The sequence below is a fragment of the Scatophagus argus genome, chromosome 23, assembly GCF_020382885.2.
Source record: "Scatophagus argus isolate fScaArg1 chromosome 23, fScaArg1.pri, whole genome shotgun sequence".
Lineage (NCBI taxonomy): Eukaryota > Metazoa > Chordata > Actinopteri > Scatophagidae > Scatophagus > Scatophagus argus.
This window is the reverse complement of record NC_058515.1, coordinates 5258828-5277999: the sequence shown is the minus strand read 5'-3', so window position 1 is coordinate 5277999 and position 19172 is coordinate 5258828. Positions and strand designations below refer to the sequence as shown.

The following is a 19172-nucleotide window of genomic DNA, read 5'->3' as shown; positions in this document are numbered from 1 at the left end:
TGCAGTTATAGCTTTTAAAGGAAATGTAACTATAACATTTAAATCATATGGGCTATTCGTGATTACTACTTCTTTTGTCGTGTGGGATAACCTCGCGAGACTGTGATTCAAAGCGCGCACGAACATTGTAATTTTTCCGACGGGTCTTTAAAAGTATCACTAAATGGGAACCACCTGTCTGTACAAATAGCGGCAGAGAGGAGGAATTAGTACAAATTTTTATGCTAATCTCACAAAATGAAACAAGTACTATAATTTTTGGCTTTTTCGAGTTGCAATAGGAGTTTGTTCGCTGGTCCTAGAAAACATCCTAACAGCAATGATACCTTTTTTCAAAGTGTCGGACAACAACGAGATTTAAAAACAAACTCAAGGTGTCATCATCAGGACAGACGAATAGCTAGCGTTAGTAGTTGACCTCTGAAAGTTATCCTTAAATTCAGCAATGGTAAGTGTATGTCATCTTAACCAAAGCTAAAACCAGCTAATTAATTGGCTGGTTTATTAGTATACCGATTCTAATGAAGTAATAAAAGCTCATATCAAAGCCACAATTGCTAACTTAAGGCTAAAAGCTGATGTGGCCATCAGAGGCCATCTCAGCTTAGTGATGCTCCCCTTGTAAAAGCAACCATATTAATGTCATGTTTAGGTGGACCTTAACCTTTCACGATATTTTAATCAAAAAGTTTGGCCTTGTACTTAACAGCAGGAGATAATGAAGCGTGTGAGCCAGCAGCAGGCCAGTCAGCTGCTCCACAACAAGTTCATTGTGGTGCTGGGAGACTCCAGTGAGTAATCACTTCAGGTCACTTTCTCATTTTCGAGTAAGTATGTTTTAAAAGTTTAACGACAGTCCATTTAATAAATAAACAAAAACAAAATCGAAATTTCATCTCATTGCTGTGGAATGAGTTTGCAGGCAGGTTAACTCCTCCAGTTGCCTTTTGGCTGGTTTTGTTGACCATCCATTTGTTGATTTTCTACAGTCAGGAGAAATCTGATCTGTGAGCATTATTGGAACTGGATCGCTCGGTTGTGAGCATGGGTCAGCTTTTTATGCTGCCCTTTGTAACGCTGTCTGTGTCTCATCCCCAGTTCAGCGGTCTGTGTATAAAGACCTTGTTCTGCTGTTGCAGAAGGAGAAATATCTTAATGTACATCAACTCAAAAGCAAGGTAAGTGATGTTCGGGGGGGCCAGTATCTTCACGCTGATAAAAAATAAGGTGAAATTGTTGTTTTTGTTTACTATATTAAAAGTCGTGATCTCAAGAAGTTCAGTGTTGCAACATTACTCCACTTGGAACATGTTTTCATCATTTGACTTGTTTACGCTGGGTCTCAAGTTAAACTATATTGAAGTTATTAGTTTTATCTTTAATCTTTTGCTCCTGTTGTCCTCACTCTCTCCTTCAGGGTGAGATGAGCTTCGAACAGGACAGCCTGGTGGAAGGCGGTTGTCTAGGTCATATGCACAACGGAACGGAGTACCGGGAGGTTCGTCAGTTCCAGTCCGCCCACCACCTTGTCCGCTTCTACTTTGTGACGCGAATCTACTCTCGCTACATGCAGAGCATCCTGGAAGACTTTCGCCGCGGCTTGACACCAGATATAGTCATTGTCAACTCCTGTGTTTGGGATATTTCAAGGTGGGTCCAGATTTTTGAATTTGTATAAAGTGTTTATCTAATCTAAAGTGATTTAGTATGATGAGATAGCTAAGTAACTCAAGGGCTTGAGGTGTGTGTTTGGGTAGGCCAAAGCTATGTTTCATCCACACCTCTGGGGTCTCACAGGTATGTCTCTATCTGTGTTCGGTTTGTAGATACTCTTCCAATTGGATTGATGTCTACAAGGAGAACCTGCATAAGTTCTTTGTCGAGCTCAATGGGATTCTGCCTGAGGAGACCCTGGTCATATGGAACCTCACCATGCCCTTAGCAGAGAGGATTAAAGGTGGTTTCCTGGTGCCTGAGGTATGCCATCCCCACCCATGTGCATCATAATTAAACATGGTCATTTGGTCTTGTAGGGTCAAACTGACTCGCAGTCTTTCATAAAACTATCACTACTGATTATTTTGAAAAAGTAATGAGACGTCAGTGTTGCATGACCACTACTGAGGCGTACACTAGTTCAGTCCACACTGACTCGGTTTTCGGTAGCAGAGTCGCCACCCTCAGAACCAGCTGTCCTGTCAGCAGCACAGCAACCAAAGGAGCCGAAAGGTCTCCAGGTGGACAAACTGTCCTCTTTGGGCTCTCTAGAATCAGAAATTCAGACAGGAGATTTGTGTTATTTGAACAGGTGGATGAAAACAAAACCTGTGGATAAAAAACAGAGAAAAAGCTAGCCCCTTCTATTTTGGTTCATTTCCACTCAAAACAACCATGACTAACCAGTTTAGCGATGCTACATGTTCAAATTTGTGCACTGGCATGCTTACAAAACTTTGACTTCTTTCTTCTGTGCAGCAGGTATGGCAGTACACATTCTTCCACAGATGCCATATTTGTTTGCTACTGTGGTCATGGACAACACTCGTCCCCTTGAGCACTGACATTTACTGGCTCCGCTTGTGTGCTGTTTTGTGCCAGCCAGGGCAAACATTGTCATTTTTGCTCTGCATTCACCACCTCAGATTGAGCACAAGGCTCCCCAGCTGCGTCACGACGTGATTGAAGCCAACTTCTACAGCGGGAATCTGGCTGACTCTTACGGGATAGATGTGTTAGACCTTCACTTCCAGTTCCGCTTCTCCTTGCGCCATCGCACCAAGGATGGAGTCCACTGGAACGCCCTCGCCCACCGCCGGATAACCTCTCTGCTGTTACAGCACACTGCACAGGCCTGGGGTGTCATCATGCCCTGTCCAGTGACTGTTGGTGAGGATGAAAACCACACACAGACAATTAAATATAGACTTTAAGACAGGACTTGGTGCTGTTGAGGCATACCGAAATAATGACCTTTGTCAAAGGAATTTCTTTGATTAAATTAGGCTGACACAAGTTTGTGGTTTTTAGAGTATGCTGAAGTCGCTGATAAGCAACCACCTCACAGACATGCTGCTAAACATGCAGGTAAGAAAACAGAAGATGCTGATAATTTGTTTTGGAAATGTGGGTCAAATAAATCACAATAACCACTTGGCATTGGCAAGCGTGGTTGGCTTTCCTACCATTGCAGTGTTGTGTTTGGAGGTGTCTTCATTATCGATCTGTAGTACCAAATCAGTTACATATCTGTTCATAATATTTGAACGAAGCCTTGTTAAAATTACTGGACAGTTAGAATTGTGTAGCAACATAATGCGCAGTGTTCAACTGATGTTTGAGATTCTCATGTGGAATGTTGGCATTTTATTTATTTTGTACTTTAGGTCAGTAGTAGTAGTTTAGTTTGTAAATCAGTGTCAGTCTTTCCCTCGGTTCTCACCATTTACTGATACAAGTTATGCTGCTTTTCTAGGAGGATGTCGCATGGAGAGCGTGTCCAACTATGTCCACCCTCGTGTTACCAGCTGCTGGTCCAACAAAGGTAAGATGTAAAACATCTGCACCCTCACCTTTTTTTAAAGGTATTTGCTTCATATTTAACTGTTTTGTTTGCAGATGGAAATAAAATAACTTAAAAAAATCCTTCTCTCCCTCCATCCCTCTCTTGTCTCAGAACACCCATCAAGGGGATATTACAACGGCTACAGCGAGGAGTTCGTCAGTGATTCCCTCTGTTCTGGCTACTTGGACTTCGATGAGGACAACCGGAAGTCACGAAAATATCACCGTAAGGCTGCTAGACCTAGCGGACCTGCTCTCCCACCACTGCTTCACCTGCCATACCACAGACATAAACATGCATACGGATGGGTTGGAAATGGTAAGTGTGTAGACAGTGGTGTGAATGTGGCAAAGTGACAATACGGATTTGAGATGATAATATTTTTTTTTTTTCCTTAAACCAGACCATCACAGTCAAATTTCACTCTGGACTGCTGTGAAAGTATTCAAAATCAAGACCCTTAGACTTAGCACTACAAAGCAAGTTCAGCATAGCCAGGGTATCAGCAGATTATCCTGGGTTTTCCTTCTCCATGAGCACATTCACACAAAACAGGTGGTGTTTGGAGCAAATGACTGTAAATAAGACAGGTCTATTGGCAGCAAAACAGCCTGTTTTATTTCTAACTATATATAATGTGCATTCCAGTAAATTGATGTGTTGCTTAAACGCAGGCTACAGTAATGTTGTTTATGATGATTTTAGCCTTATTCTTTCAGCTGTCTAACAGCGTCAAATGGACTTAGGGGGCAAAAGGAACAATACATAATAGAAATAGATACTTTTATACAACAAGAACATGGCTTTAGTGCTTTAATCAGTTCCTTCAGTCTACACAAGACTACACCTCTCATGATCTGAACATTGAGCTGGATCTTCTATAAATTGAAGTATAATTTTCCTGAGAACTGACTGGTTAGCAGGCTTGTTATTTCAAACATAACCTGCTCCCAAACAGATGTCACCACAGTAATGTAGCCATTTAGGAAGTGAACCACCATCCTAACCCTGAAACAGCCTCACTAACCTTAAGTCCTGTTTTGTAGTACAGGCCTCTATTCTGGTTACCCAGAGTGTCTTTGAGGTGCTGTATTTGCTCTAGAGCCTGTTAACACGCTCTGTATGTTCTGCAGATTTCAACTACAGGCCTCCCCACCACTTTGAGCCCTACAAAGAGCGCCATCATTACGATGTGATGAGGAGCCGTCACACCAGACACCACTACGCTCCATACACCCATCACAGACCCAGTCAGTACGAGCGTCATGGCCGCTACTACTGAAGCGCAGGGTGTTGTGCAAGAATTTTCACATGGTCAGAGTCCACTTATTGTGTACATCTGCGGTACATTGTGTTCATAGCAGTTGTCTATGTTCAAACAGACTTGTAATCAGCAGGTTAACTTTTTAGTTGTTTGAACTTTCTAGTTTTGAATCTGTTCTTTGATACTAAAAAAAAAAGAAAAAAAAAGTAAATATTTTTGATTTCAAAGCTTTTATAATCCTGCGCTTTAAATATGTCAGGTACCGTGTTCTATTAAAGTTGATACTAAGATTTCAAGAACAGACTCTTTTTTTTTTTGACTTAAAGTAAAAAAAAAAAAAAAAAACATCACCTTTGACACTGATAAATCAAAACAGACATTTCTTGCTCCGAATTGAACTGCTGGCTTTTATTGGTTGACTACAAATACAAAAGATACAGGGGGGGCAGGGCAGGGCAGGGCCGGGGCAGGGCAGTATAAAGTAAAGCTGCTAGTTTTCCCCCTTTCCACAAAGATGCTGTTATATTGGTGCATACAAACTGTTTCAGTGATGAAAACTGGACACCTTCATAATGTGACATTCAGGAGTCAAATCCATTTGGACTTCATTCAAAATTATCAAACACTGATCAGTTTTACGTCAATAGAAAGACATTGCTGTGCCTCGGTTTTATTAGTGCTATATTGTTAACAAATATTGGATAAAGTTTCCTGAGAATAGTGAAAAGCAAAAGTGATAAATAAAGAATGAAAGGAAATGAAAGCTGGAATGAAAACAAAGACCGAAAGCTTTTCTTCATGTCAATCGTGGCTGTGGGCCGATGGCGTGCTGTCTTAGGCCAAGAGGAGGTGGTGCACTTGCTGCAGCTGCTGCTGTGACAGGACGAGGCGGTGGACTTGTTCCTGTCCAGGAGTGCATGGAATACCAACACGGCCTACAAACACTGTTCTTCCCTGTTTCTCTTCCTTAGCCTAGGAAACAACACATTTGTACGTGTAAGAACACGTAGTAAAGAAGAGAAAATGTAGAGCCAACATACAGTATCCTGTGTGGTTTTACCTTAATGAATGAGGAGACTGGGAAGGTGGCGAAATCAGATGAAGCCTTTGCCCCAGGCTGATATGAGACTACATGTTCAGCTATTTCTCCCTGAAATGGAAAAGTTAACAAAAAAAAATAGGTGTCAGTTTACTGACATGGCAAGGAGAATAGATAGAATTCTGAAGTTGTTACCTTGAGTTTGTCCAGAGCATCGCTGAGGTTCTGCAGTCGAGCTGTCTGCTCCAGTAGCTGAGCGCTGGCACTGACTGGAAGAAAGATAGAAAGTGAGCCAGCTGAGAACTGCAATAAACACACACACACACGTAAAGATGAGGAAATCTTGAAACCGAAACACACCCGACGTCTTCCCGGTGACGTCCACTACTTTAACCTCCGCACTCAGCTTGAGAAGGGTTGCCAGCAGTTGGTCCGTCCTCCGATAGATGCCTGTGTTCAGTCCTTCGGGTGGCATGGAGCTTTCTTTGGACACTTGTGGTAGTTTAGCAGGGCAGAGTGGAGGCAGTGAGGCTAGCTGGGCTCTCATCTTCTCGGCCTATAAGTCAAATATAGTCTCTTAGTATTACCAGGTTTTAGTCAGCAAGCATAATTTCCCCAAGACAAAAATACCAAGAGTGGTGGCACCTTGAGTCTGTTGTTTTCATTCTTGAGGTGTTTAATGCCCAGTCTCTGTGTTTCAACCTGCTGCCTGAGGAGAGGAGAGTCCACTACTTGGACTGGTCCTGCCATGGATGGAGGCAAACCTGCTGGGCAGAGAAGGGTGAGACATTCAATCATTTGGACATGCCTGAAACCTGGAGATATGGTATTCCCAAAGTCACACTGGTTTCTGGTATGAATAACACATTTGCTGCTGTTGCTGTAGTATGATTACACCTTATACAGTCAAAACATTCATTACCAGCTGGTTCAAACTTCTTTTCAGAAGGTTTAATTCATCACATCCTGTGGATGAACATAAAATGACAATACTATGATCTGCTTTCAGAAAGCGACCGTAGCCACACACTAGCTCACCTCCTGCAGATCCCTGAACAATGGAAGCAATTCCCGAGCCAGGTGGGCCTCTCGATACCAGGCCTTCAATGGTCACCTTTGATTGGTTATTAATGCGTTGTTTTAGCTCTGCCTTCTCGGCCTCAAGCTGGTCGATATCGGCCTGAAGAGCATCCATCGTCTCCTCAAACTCCCTACACATCAGCAGAGAGGATGGTGAGTGATGAAAAGCAAGATGTGAAATTTGTTTCCAATGTTGAAATGTATTCTTTTCTTCCGTTTCCTTCTTTGCTGTTCTTACTTTTCTTTCTTCTTAAGCAGAGCGAGGTTCTCGTCCAGTTTGGTCTGAATCTTTTCCACCCGTTCATCTGCGTCTTTGGTGGAGGTGTCAAGTTTCTTCTCCAGCAGGCTCAGACGGACGTTGGCCTCGCTCAGCTCCTCGCCCTGGAACAGAGAGCCATGCTTATCTAGAACTCTTCACTTAATGGAAAAACATTGAGTGGTTTTTGTCAGAGGTGTTTGAGTGCAACACCTTGATCTTGAGTGACTTTTTGAGCTCCTTGATGACCGTCTCTCTGTCTTCCAGCTTCACTCCTAGACCTTCGGCGTCAGTCATCTCAGCCCTAACTGTGGACGCTCTCATCTCCACTGGAGGAGTCTGAGAGGGACATGATTGAATAGTAAGTATTGGATCAGGGAAGAAATAATAAAGGCAGAAGTATGCTTGGATTTCAGTGAGTGAACTATATGATACATCAATGCGAGGAAGTTAAATACATGTACCTTGCCCTGTGGTTTGTCGGCATCATACTCTCCCTCCTGCATGGCTGTGGCCATTTTGTTCATGGTGGTGATGATGGAGCTGCAGGACTGACGCAGACACTCTGGGCCATTCAGGGCATGAGAACCATACATCTTGGAGAAAAGAGTGTAGATTTAGATACTAATAGTGCTGTAAACGAACCACCTATGCTGACTTCTCAAAAAAGGAATACTCAGAACAGAGAACATGCTGTTTTCACAATTTGTATCTCGTATATGAGAGTCTGGAAATTATGAGAATAATCTCCAACTATTGATTCACAAATTTTGCTGAGAGCATTCGTGACTATCATGCTCCATTTAAACCAAACAAATTAAAACTGTCAGTGACAAATGGGCCATTGTTTCTGTGTCAAGACTTGTCAGGCAAGTAATGCATGATTATTGACCGATGCCTACCTGTTCAACAGCTTTGCAGGCGATATCCTCCAGTTTTAGAGCGTTGAGTCCCTCCTGTTCTGCTAGTGGAGCGATCATCTGAGCTCCAGCTGCAGCAACCTCCTGCAGCACAGCCACCACACGGGTCAGCTGGCGCCTGCACTCCGTCAGCATCTCAGACACCTGTCAAGTCATGTATAAACATATATACATTATAGGTCAGTCAATTTGTATGCGCCTTTGTGGATCAGTGATCATTGTGTAAGACAAAAGCAAAAGCTTCCAAGTTGTCTGCATATTTGTTTCTGTATCCCACACCTGTGGTTCAAAATTGAGAGCAGCGGGAACTCCAACTACATCTGTTCCAGGCATGCGACGGCGAATCTTCTTACAGAACTGTCTGATATCAGAGCAGGAAGTGTCCAGGTCCTTCAGAAGGATAGTGAGGCCAGAGCTCTCTTGACCTGCAGCAAGGAATGCCCGCAGACGAGCCACTTCCACTCCCATGCAGTCCAGGGCACTCTGGGTGAACTGGAGGTGAGAGGGTGGCAAGTTTCGGAAACTTTATTACCACATTCTCATTCAGGTTTCACTTTGCCTTGTGCTTTTCTGCATTTAATATTTCTTCTTTGAGAAAAAAAATGTCATGAAAGATTTTAAGCAATCAAATTGTTGCTTATTTCTTCGAGATTTTGACATTGATAACTGCATGGAAATGTATCTTCTATTTACAGATGTAAAGTAAGAACCCAGGATTCTTTAAGCTCTGAGTCAGTAAGGAAGAAGAAGCTCAAAGTACCTTAATGTGGTCGGCCAGCTGCACTGTGCAATCTTCAGTGTGATCTGCCAGATGGACGCTGTACAGTTGCTGGAAGCCAAAACAGTGAGAAAACATTCATTTTTAAGAAAAGATTCTATTCAATCAAAATTGCACAATGAAAGATCTGAAGACATAATGATGTTCAGGAGATAGACTGGACTCGTTTTTATTTTTCCTTTTTTAGTTTAGACTGTGAATCTATACACTTGATTGAGCCTGAGTATTGAGACAAAGCTCTAGTTAAAACTCTAGTTTAAATATAATACCACATTATATTGTTACCTGATAGTACTTGATTGCCTTAGTCAGAGGTTCCACCTGAATAGTCTCATCTAGCTGATCTTTATGCAGCAGGTCGATGAAATAATCCAGAGAGCGCTCGTGGAAGCTCATTTCAGAGTACAGTGTACCCATGCGTTTGAAAACTTCTACGCTGCAGGTACTCAGAGCCCTACAACCAGAGCAACGAAGAGGGAAAAGATTAGGTTTACAATATCACAGCAACAGTTTGAATTTTTTTTTTCTTGAGAAATATACTACTTTTTAACTATATTTTGTAGCTGACACAATTCAAAAGTTCAGTGACCACATTTTATTTCTGACACATGAATGAAGCTGCTGTGCTCACTGTTCATATTTGTGCAGAGTGGCCTGCAGCAGGCTGAGCGAGTACACCAGTCCTGAGGCAAAGCTGCGCTGCTCTCCTGGAGGTCCTCTCAGCCCTGCCCCCTGGGCCAAGTTCCCATTCAAGTCAAACTTCTCCTGTGCCTGTTTACTGATCAGCTCAGCCTACCAGGTAAAGGACACATACATACAGAAGAATTGGTTAGAGAAACAAAACTGGGTCGTACTCACTTATGTATCACTCACAAATGCCCTCATACATGGCGTCATACCTTGCAGATAAGCCTAGGCATGAGCAGAAGGACCAGAATACAGTCATAATCTCCGCCGTGACGAAGGAAGGAGTCCGGCATGAAGGCGGTGAGGAGGGATACCTGTCTCTTTGACTGAGCCACTTCCATTTTCCTCAGCTCCATCTCGATAGCCTAGGCACAAAGATTATAAGCCTCAAAGGTGAAAAACTCTTAGCGGTCACCATTCCTGGCACAGTAACATATGAAGGTTTCCTACCTTGGCGTAAGCCTTGGTTTCTGCAAACTTAATCTTGAAGTCAAATAGTTCAGCGGGAGGCTGTTGAATTTGTTCAGCATTTGCATTCTGCTGGCTGATCAGCTCCCTGTTGGCCTCCTGGTGCACATGGAAAAAGCACACATGGTGTCACAAAATGTAGCCCCACAGTGCTTCCTCATCCAGGGTACATCTTCTGATTATTTCCTATTTTCCTGTGTGTGTTTCTCTACTTTCCACCCACCTGCAGTCTAGCAGTGAGATCTCTGTATTTGCTGATAGTCTGCTGGTAATCAGCAACAGTCTCCTGAGCAGCCTCCACCCTTTTCTCAGCCTCTCTGACCTTTGCTCCACTCAGGTCCAACTGCTCCCTCAGCTCCATTTCAGTCTCCCGGGCGTTCTCCTGGAGCTCATCGTTCATCTCATTGATGGCCTCCTGTTGTTGCACGAAAGTTAGAGGTAATTTTCTGATTAAATTTGTACTTTTCTTTGAATACTTCCACAGTACAAACAACGTTTGCATTGCTTAGGAAATAGAAGCATCTGTGTTGTTTATAATGAAGATAGGGTTCATAAATACAGCTGTACAGACCAAATCAGTGACTGTTTCTCTTAGTTCTCTGACTTTCTCCTCCAGGTCAAGGTTCCTCTCTGTCAGTGTCTCCACCATCTCTTCTGACCCCAGAGCGGCATCCACCTGATATAAATACACACATACACAAGGCAAGCATATATCGATGGTTAAATTCTCAGATGGCAAACAAACAAGAACATCCTAGTGTTTCTTTTAAATGTCCAGACTACGAGCCTCAGTCTTAATCTTTTCTATTAATAACTATATTTGACTTTGTTTCTTTTATATTTATATTCATTCTGGAGGTAGCACTGCAGGTGCTTCAGAGACTTCCTCTCTTTAATCATATTCATCCTTTTTTTTTTGTCCTTCTCGCTGACTTTACCTGCTCCTTCAGTTCATCTATAGTGGCCTCCGCCTGCTTGACCTCATCCTGCAGTTTTTCCATCTGAGTCCTCAGAGTCTCCAGCTCTGAGTTCTTCTTTTCCATGTGCTTCTGCAGCTTCACATGCTCCTGCTTCTCTGAAGAAGACAAGTCGCGCATCCTGTGGAGAAAAAGGACAAATAAAACAACTATGTTTTTTGTTTTTTCTAAAACTGCTGAAACTCCAGTCAAGACATGTTCTTCAAGGACCCTCTTGAGGATGTTTTTTTTCTTTTTTTAATTTTCTTTATAATGAAACAACACTTTTTAGACATTTGACTGACCGAACCAGTGCCTCCTTTAGTCTGCTATTCTGCTCCTCCAACTGTTTGACATGGTAACTTGAGGCGGCACCATCTGAGCCTGGAGGAAAGAAAGAAAAGGCAATGTAGTGAGAGAAAGCAAAACATTATACAATAAAAAGAAGATGTGAAATCTGAAGACATGACAAGAACACAGAAAGAGGGAGAGATATTACAGATGCCTGATTTAAGTAAAAACCTTTCTCTGAAATCTCATGTCGAAGGATCTCTAGGTCCATGGAGAGTTCCTCCACTTTCTCTTTCAAAGTGTCAACCTCCACTTGCAGGGACTCCGCCCGCTCTTCAGCCATTTCTTTGTCCAATGTGGCCATCTCTATGGCATCAGCCGTGTCCGACATCTCTTCCATGTAGCGGTCTTTGGCCTCTTGTGCCTCACGGGCTTCCTGAGGGGAGAATGTAGGAATTCAAACTCAAGAAAATCATGACAGTTGAGCTGCTTCTTTCATTCTTACAGGCTTGTAAAATATCAGTCATTTCATATTGTTCATTTCATACTTTGATAACTCTGTAACTCAGACTAGCACTTTATTTTCTGTGTACCTTCTTGGCCTCTTTGAGTTGTTTCTGCAGCTCAGCCTGTTGCTCCTGCATTTTGTTCTTCCACTCCTGAAGTTGCTCCAGCTGGATCTTGTGTTTCTCAAGCTCCTTCAGCTTGGCCTTGTCCTCCGTCCGCTTCATCTTCAGCGTTTCCAGTTTCTCCTCCAGGTCCTTGACCTGAGCTCGCAGTGATTCCTCCTCCTGAGATAGATGGATGGATGGATGGATGGATGGAAGAAGCGAGAGGACAGTTTAAATGCAGTGCCTTCAGCAAATGCATAGAATTAACTGGACTTTATTTATGTCCTACGTTTTTAAGAAACGGAACTAAAACGCTGATGTTTGAAATTTTTTGCCAAATTCAAATCCACATAATTTTTTCAGTTGATTTTAACCTGGGAATTAACCCCCCTCAACAGGAACCTCAGGGTAAAACAGAGCAGTGAAGAAAGATTAATGCATTCCCTGGAATGTTGCAATTGAGTAATTCATTCAGTGTCTCAGAAGGTAAAACCATGCATCAACACCACTATTTACATTATAAAAGCACATTTAACCATGAAAGGGTGTGCTGAAGGTCATTCTGCCCTTGGATGTTATGAGTTTGTTAGTAAACTCATGCCAGGTACCATCAGCATGCATGTAGCCATTGGAAAACTCTACCTGCTTGGAAATGGCAGATTCCACCTGGTCGAACAATGACAACATGGATGAAATGGGACAAGCTCATTAAAATGACGAACAGGATGGAAATGTTGTGCTTTTGTACTGGCGATATTGTAATGAATTCCACATGACGATATGGAATGTGAGACTAAAAACCTTTCGGTCATAGGTCTTTATGGGCATATTTACAGTTGTGCTAACATGAAAATTGTCTCTCTTGATTGCGAGTGACCCACCTTGCTTGGTGTAGCTGGGACCGGGGCTGCCGCTGCTGCTGGTGACCCACTGGGCTGAGGCATGACAGGAGCTCCCAGTGCACCCTGGATGGAGGAGAGGCCCGCCTCGCTGACATCACCGGACAGAGAAGACGACAGGCTCTCACGAGATGCCTTTTGACCAACAGGCGCATATTTTGGAGAGGGAGAAAATGAGGTAAGAAACAGAGGAAGAAAGGTGAGATGTTGTGGTGCTAAGTATTTGAGTGTCAGTAAACAATCCCATAATTAAAACGCGTGCTTGTGAACCCAACACAAGAGTGTGAACATGCCGTGTTATATGCTGTGCTGCCGGATTCATCTTGTCATAGCTTGAATAGAAAGTATCTTCCAGGAAGACCACACATTTCAGCTCTTAGTTTCCCTCACAGGCGCCATTTTAAGTTTGTGTATGCGGAAGAACTCTGCACCCGTGCACTGAAGGGCAGAAAAAAACCCCCACCAGTTTTCAGTGACAAATGAAATCATCACTCCCTCTGAGGTAACAGGTGAGGTACCCCTATGTGACAGAGCGTACCATAAGCGATAGGCTGATGCGGCCGGGGGGTCGTACCAAGAGGGAGGGGAGGGAGGTGGCAGGCATCAGGCGGCTCGGAGTGCTCCACTGCCATAGTGCGATCATAAAGACCGTGTTAGGACTCTCAGGAGATATTCAGAAAGCTCAACTGCAGGAAGTTATCCTGATGCTACAGAAACAAACCTTGGTGGTCCTGTTTTTTATTAATATTCTTTAATTAACCAGTAAGTAACAAGTCAGTTATACCACCATCCTATTGAGATCATTCTCATACTGTACATGACATTTGTGCAAGTGTAGAGAATACAACCAGCATTTTAGAAATAAGTTAGAAAAAAAATTATGCATCACAAGGCATAATTGCCACCATCAAAACACTTTTGATATCCTTATTACAGTCTTAAGGCCAGTTTAGACTGAATACCTTCTCTCTGCCATAGTCTGAGGACAACTATGCACTTCTTATCTTGCTACACCAAAATGTATGGCCTTTGAAAACAGTTCAAACGCCTGAATATGTGCCCTTGATTTAATTTGACTGGCTAGCATCCTCAAAAAGTTGGAACATTTAAATAACAGAACTTTTTGGAATCAGTTGCTGTCTTAAAGTCATTTGACCTCCCCTGTCAGCTGTTAACAAGCTCACCTTGGCAGAGCGGCGGGTAGAGGACTGGAGGACAGGAAGAGGTGAGTTGCAAAGAGAGGGATGGACACACACACACACACACACACACACACACACACAAACATACACACACACAGCCCAGTGGTGAAGCATGATAAGAGATTAGCAGCACATTAAGAACCACTGTTAGCTTATATCCACTGATCATAGCTTTTGACTGCTGCATGCACGATTTTAAAAAAAATGTTACACGAGATGACTCAAGCCATAGGAGCAGAATAAAATGTGAACTCATGCAACAGCGTTAAAAGAGTGTGCAAACATCACTGGGTTGTGAGGAGTGACAAAGACACTATCATGACCTCAAAACTCTTAAAATGTTGACCTCTAAATATGCTGGCTGGATACCTGAACCAGAAGGCAGTGAGCAAATAAACAACATCTAATGTCCAAAATGGGAGTGCATCCACAGAAAATCAAGAGAAAATACTGTGAAAATGACACCTATCAATGAAAAGTGATGTCTTTATGCCCTGTGCAAACATCAACAGGTAAAAGGCGAACTTGAATGCAAAAGATGAGTAGCCATGTTAGTGGGATTAACAACCAAGGTGAAAGCAAATGTGCTGAATTTAAATATTTCTACCTTCTTAACGTTCGCAGGTGTCTGCAAAAAGTGTTTAGAAAAACAAAAATGAGGCAAAACAGAAATTCATTTGCATTGTGCAGAAAAGAAACAAAAGGAACATTTGGGGAAATTTCCAAAATTTTTAACTTAAGTTGTCAGTAATTCCCTTTAGCAGAGGGAATACATGAACAAGCACATTTTTGAAAATTTGTAGTACATATTCAACGATCCACAGTAATTAAACCATCTTCAAAGCTAAGTCATGTAAACAACACACAATTAAGAAACCGACAATGGACCAAAAAAAAAGCAGTGAGATCCAAGTAATGGCTGCCTACCTGCTTGGATGTTTTGGGAGTCTCAGGAATGTCTGGAGGGAAACAAATTCAGAATTATTATATACTGTTTTTATTAACTGGGTTGCTCTGTTTCAGTAGTATGAATTTCAAACACAGCTGTGGTACAAACTTACCTTTTTGTCTGAGTGTCTTTGCCAGGCCTGAGTCAGGAGTTTCTGGTGAGGTGGCACTGGAGCCCTCATCCACCACCTGGATCTGTGCAGATGGGCAGAGAAACACAGGGCTGTGATCAGGACAAAACAGACATTAAAAACAGGGATGGGTCTATCGACACAGTGACTCTGTCCCACCCCCGTCCATTCAAGTCACTGAGTAAAATACACCAGAGTAATAGGAGGCTCTACACAATCATCCAACCCTCACGTGCACAATGTACATTCATCTTAACATTACAACACATTTGTGTCACCAACCTGGGATTGTCTGACAAATATCCCGTGATTTTCCTCACAGGTGAAGTAGCGTTTTCCCTGCACGGTGCCATCGTTCTTGCCTTTGGGCTCATTCAGTATGACGCCCACCCATTTCCCAGAGGCAAAGAGTGTTGCCCCAATATAGGCAACAGTACCCCGCTGACCCTTCCCTATCACCTCCACTACAGAGCCAATCTAGGAGAGACAAAAGGATGAGGGACGGTGAGTCATCACAAACAAGTTGATAAGTCATTTGTTTTTTTTCCCCCGCATTTCTTAATTGCTTGTTTCTTTTTGGAAAAGTGACCCACCTTTGGAGGTCTACTACTCTCCAGTGTTCCTGCGCTGCTCATTTTGCTGATCAGTGGGCTGGTCAGCTGGAAGATTTGGGAAATACAGATGGGGAGATGTGGGGAGAAATATGAAGCTTACTGCATAACAGAGAATGTTTAAGTTTCAGAATTCCTCAGGATTTTTCTATTTTAACCTTGGTCAAATAGACACATATCTTAAAAAAAGGATTATGTTTGACAAAGAATTTTATAATATTGTCCACCAGACCTGCAAAAGACCCAAACAGCACTGTTTTAAGTGTAAAAACAGTCTCCCATCATTCTCCCCGCTCCAACTATTAAAAACAGTCTTAGGAATTAATAATATTCAATGATGAGAGTCTTACAGCCGCAAAGCACAGAAACACACTCATGCACCCAGTCATATGTCCTGGACTATAATAGTCTTCCTAATAAGCAAGTCATATCCCTGTCTTGCTCACACAAAGATGCTCATTCAAGACAAACTAGGGCTGCAGAGCTGTAGGGACATGTGAATTCATGCTGCCTCACAGTTTTAAACCACAGGGCAAAAATTGAAAAGGTTCATCAAAGTGTTATAATAGATAATACAGGATGATCTGTTATTTTCAGAGAAATAGAGAGAATGATTTGTAGAATTATCCAGAATAAATTCAATGGAAAGGGAACAAAAGTTTTCCTGTGAGGACACAAACTTCATCTTCTCTACAGGATATTTACATTCAGCCAAATTTTAATCACTTTTCTGATGAGGAACAAATATGCAACAAGGCGAATCCTACATCTACTGTATGGTGAGTGCCACAATTTGTTAACTTTTTATAGGTTCACCTGCATCAAAATTACACTGATGTATTATATTTTATTATTATTATTATTATTGTACTAGTTGATAATGAATGTTACTCACCCTGGGGGTATAAGAATGTCGCCTGTTCAAAGCCATAATAGCAAGTTAGATGGTTTCACCTCCAGTACAAAGATAAGGCTAAAGTACTAATTTTTCTCTACTGTCCCATCCCTTCCTCTTTTTTTTTAGAGAAAGGGCAACACAAGACCGTGATTTCAGGGAGGGATCAAATGTGGTGCATCACAAAGCGTCACAGCTGATTTGAAATGAGAGGGAGGGGAATATCTAGTTCTTGCCTTCCCACAGGAAAACACATGGACATTAGTTTGATAGTTTACATGGAGCATTTTTAAAGAGAGATGTGATAATCAATTTACTGACCCACATTTATATATTTATACAACACTCCATTGAGTAGCGCTAACTTCTATTATAGACAAATTGCTGTGTTTCTGCCTTCATTTAATATATTATCCCCATTCCCCAGAGTTACACAGCGTAACATGTAACAAACTAACTCGTTTATTCAGCAATCAGTCACCAGCAAACACTGGCTAACGATAATTAATATTTCATCTTTTAATAACATTATTATTAGCGAGAACGGGGTGCTAAATTTACTTCACGATTAAACAGTTGAACAGCTATATTAAACAATATATACGCTACATATATGACACTTGCAAACAGTACATGTCAATTTTCAATTCCAAGGACCCAGCAGCTTTACGTCAGAAGAGGGTGGACAAAGTGCAATAGGGAGAAATGTCATGAAACATCTGTAAGATACGGTGCTTTAACGTTTCCGCATTGTTAAACTGTTCAAAAAGAATAGTAACACTGCTTTAGGCAAAATGAATTTAAAATAACTTAAGCTTTACTTTGCCCTTTAACTTGGCTAGTTAAAACAGCACAAATTAGCTAGCCAACTAGCTAGATTAGCTTTGTAGCTAACGTTAAAATTGAACAGCAAGCAAGTCGGAAAGAAGCTAACATAAACTATCTGTACTTTGCAATTTATCTTACCTGGCATACACAGAGATTGCTGTCTTTAAATGTAACGTTAGCTACTTGAGATGCTCATACAGACAATGATCCTTCTGTTATTTTCTGGTTTCCCAGCTTAGAAATCCGGTATTGTCTTCCGTTATTTGACAGATCACTTCCGGCTGCCTGACCGACCACAAGTGTACATGTACATTAGCGCCCCTGGTGGATAGAAATATTCTTTAATTAAACGGTATATTTTACTTAATCAACCTTGGAGCCCATTCCACATTTGCGATGAAGAGGGCCCTCTTCCTTTTTTGAACATTTCATTATTCTTTTGCAAGTCTTCGTGAGAGTTTCTTCTTCCTCTTGAGAATCTAAGCTTGTTTTTTTAAGTCAGATATTGTCATTATGACTTTCTGACTTTATACATACCCGAAGCAATTCTGCAGTTGTTTGTTTACTGAGATTGGAACTTATATATGGATGAGAAGAACAGACATAAACAGTGGCCAAAACAACACTGTTGATCAGAGGCAAAGATAAAAGTAACACATGAAGGTATTAATGAATATTATCTGATGTTTTTAAAGCAGCCTTTGGATTACTAACTAGACTCCTTTACAAGAAGAGAGAAGAAAAGGAAGGGTTATTCAGCGAGGTAAACAATTTTTAGATTCATACCTAATTTATATATTTAAAATATTTGTTTGTTTATGCGTATTTTTAGGAATACCAGAGGAGCAAACTGTGTGATAAAACTGAATATAGTAGACATTCGGGTCTAGTAAATATTATTGCAGAAAAAGTAACGTCAATGATCATTGGTTGAGGTTGGATGGGAGTTGTGTCCCTTGTCTCGTGCTTCGGTCTCAGGGTGCATATTGACATGTAATTAGCCAAAGTCCCATACACAGCCGACCAATCAGGTGGCGGAGGAGAGGCTGTGCCTGGACCGGCTGGCAGACACTCCGGGGACAGACCTCCGGCCGCAGCTCAGCCCTGTGGCGTTGACAGCACTGACAGCGACTGGACCAGGTCCTGACTTCAGCATCACTGTCGGTTTAGAGCAAGGTAGAATGTTTACCGTAGGTTTCATACTGACTTGGTGTTTTATAACAATTACCCCCGGAAAAAGTTTCGCTGAGAGTCAGTTTTGTCTCTTTCTGTACTCCCGGCGTGGATGACTTGAAAGTTTGTTAGTATGCAAAAGTGTACTTCCGGTAGTAATACTCAAAGTGTTAGTTTGGGTGACTAATATGCCTGATTCAAAGTATTCGGTAAGTCTCTGTAGTTTTATTATGAAGGCTACATTTGTGTGCTTCCGGTCTTTTGATCGCTGTCCCCAGCGAGCTTGACGAGCCGGAGGTGGCAGGAGGATTTAACTCGATGTTACGCGCAATATCGTTGCCTGTACGGACTGTACACCGGGACCGGTGTATTCCACCGGCGTCATTCAGTACGTCAGGACAATTTCAGTACAGTTTTGTTAAAAAAAACCGAAAAAACCCAGCCAAACTTAATTCAAATAGTTGGTCCCGATGGAGGGTGTGGAGTCGAAGTGTGACGCGTTACGTCATTCATAGTTTCCCTGTCCCGTCTGTTTATCTGCGCTGCAGAAAGTGGCCGTATCAATAAGTGGTC

The 19172-nt window shown here is 42.1% G+C and overlaps 3 protein-coding genes across 12 annotated transcripts in view; 2 read left to right on the top strand and 1 right to left on the bottom strand.

Moving 5' to 3' along the window:
- The first annotated feature begins 77 nt into the window (after positions 1-77).
- Positions 78-5122, top strand: fam113 (family with sequence similarity 113). 2 transcript variants are annotated; one of them, XM_046380438.1, is made up of 10 exons: positions 78-448; positions 710-791; positions 1099-1178; positions 1418-1650; positions 1827-1977; positions 2643-2886; positions 3028-3084; positions 3473-3541; positions 3674-3880; positions 4696-5122. In XM_046380438.1, exons 1-10 carry the CDS (start codon positions 446-448, stop codon positions 4842-4844), a joined length of 1275 nt encoding a protein of 424 aa, XP_046236394.1. In that variant the 5' UTR covers positions 78-445; the 3' UTR covers positions 4845-5122. The 2 variants fall into 2 exon arrangements, with proteins under 2 accessions (XP_046236394.1, XP_046236395.1); XM_046380439.1 differs by having other exon boundaries at positions 710-827.
- An 87-nt stretch (positions 5123-5209) lies between these two features.
- LOC124054434 (dynactin subunit 1-like) lies at positions 5210-17722 on the bottom strand. Of its 8 annotated transcripts, none has more exons than XM_046380426.1 (32): positions 17565-17722; positions 15686-15751; positions 15375-15569; positions 15075-15156; positions 14941-14972; positions 14621-14641; positions 13996-14019; positions 13350-13436; positions 12794-12946; positions 12555-12578; positions 11895-12092; positions 11533-11737; positions 11316-11394; positions 10993-11152; positions 10626-10730; positions 10278-10469; positions 10037-10153; positions 9799-9951; positions 9531-9691; positions 9185-9353; positions 8882-8950; positions 8401-8613; positions 8104-8265; positions 7666-7797; positions 7415-7540; positions 7184-7326; positions 6904-7076; positions 6511-6632; positions 6226-6421; positions 6061-6134; positions 5887-5976; positions 5210-5798 (listed from the first exon to the last, which is right to left on the bottom strand). In XM_046380426.1, the coding sequence occupies exons 2-32, from the start codon at positions 15725-15727 to the stop codon at positions 5661-5663; spliced, it is 3837 nt and encodes a 1278-aa protein (XP_046236382.1). In that variant the 5' UTR covers positions 15728-15751; positions 17565-17722; the 3' UTR covers positions 5210-5660. The 8 variants fall into 8 exon arrangements, with proteins under 8 accessions (XP_046236382.1, XP_046236383.1, XP_046236384.1 ...); XM_046380427.1 differs by having other exon boundaries at positions 6511-6629; XM_046380428.1 differs by lacking the exon at positions 12555-12578.
- Positions 15469-19172, top strand: part of tdrd7b (tudor domain containing 7 b) — a 21212-nt gene continuing 17508 nt past the window's right edge. Inside the window, exons 1-2 of one of the 2 annotated variants that reach the window (XM_046380437.1) lie at positions 15469-15596; positions 18446-18602. The gene's annotated coding sequence lies outside the window, so the exon portion shown is untranslated. Of the gene's footprint in view, positions 15597-18421; positions 18603-19172 lie in introns of those variants that run through there. The other variant, XM_046380436.1, reaches the window with a different exon arrangement.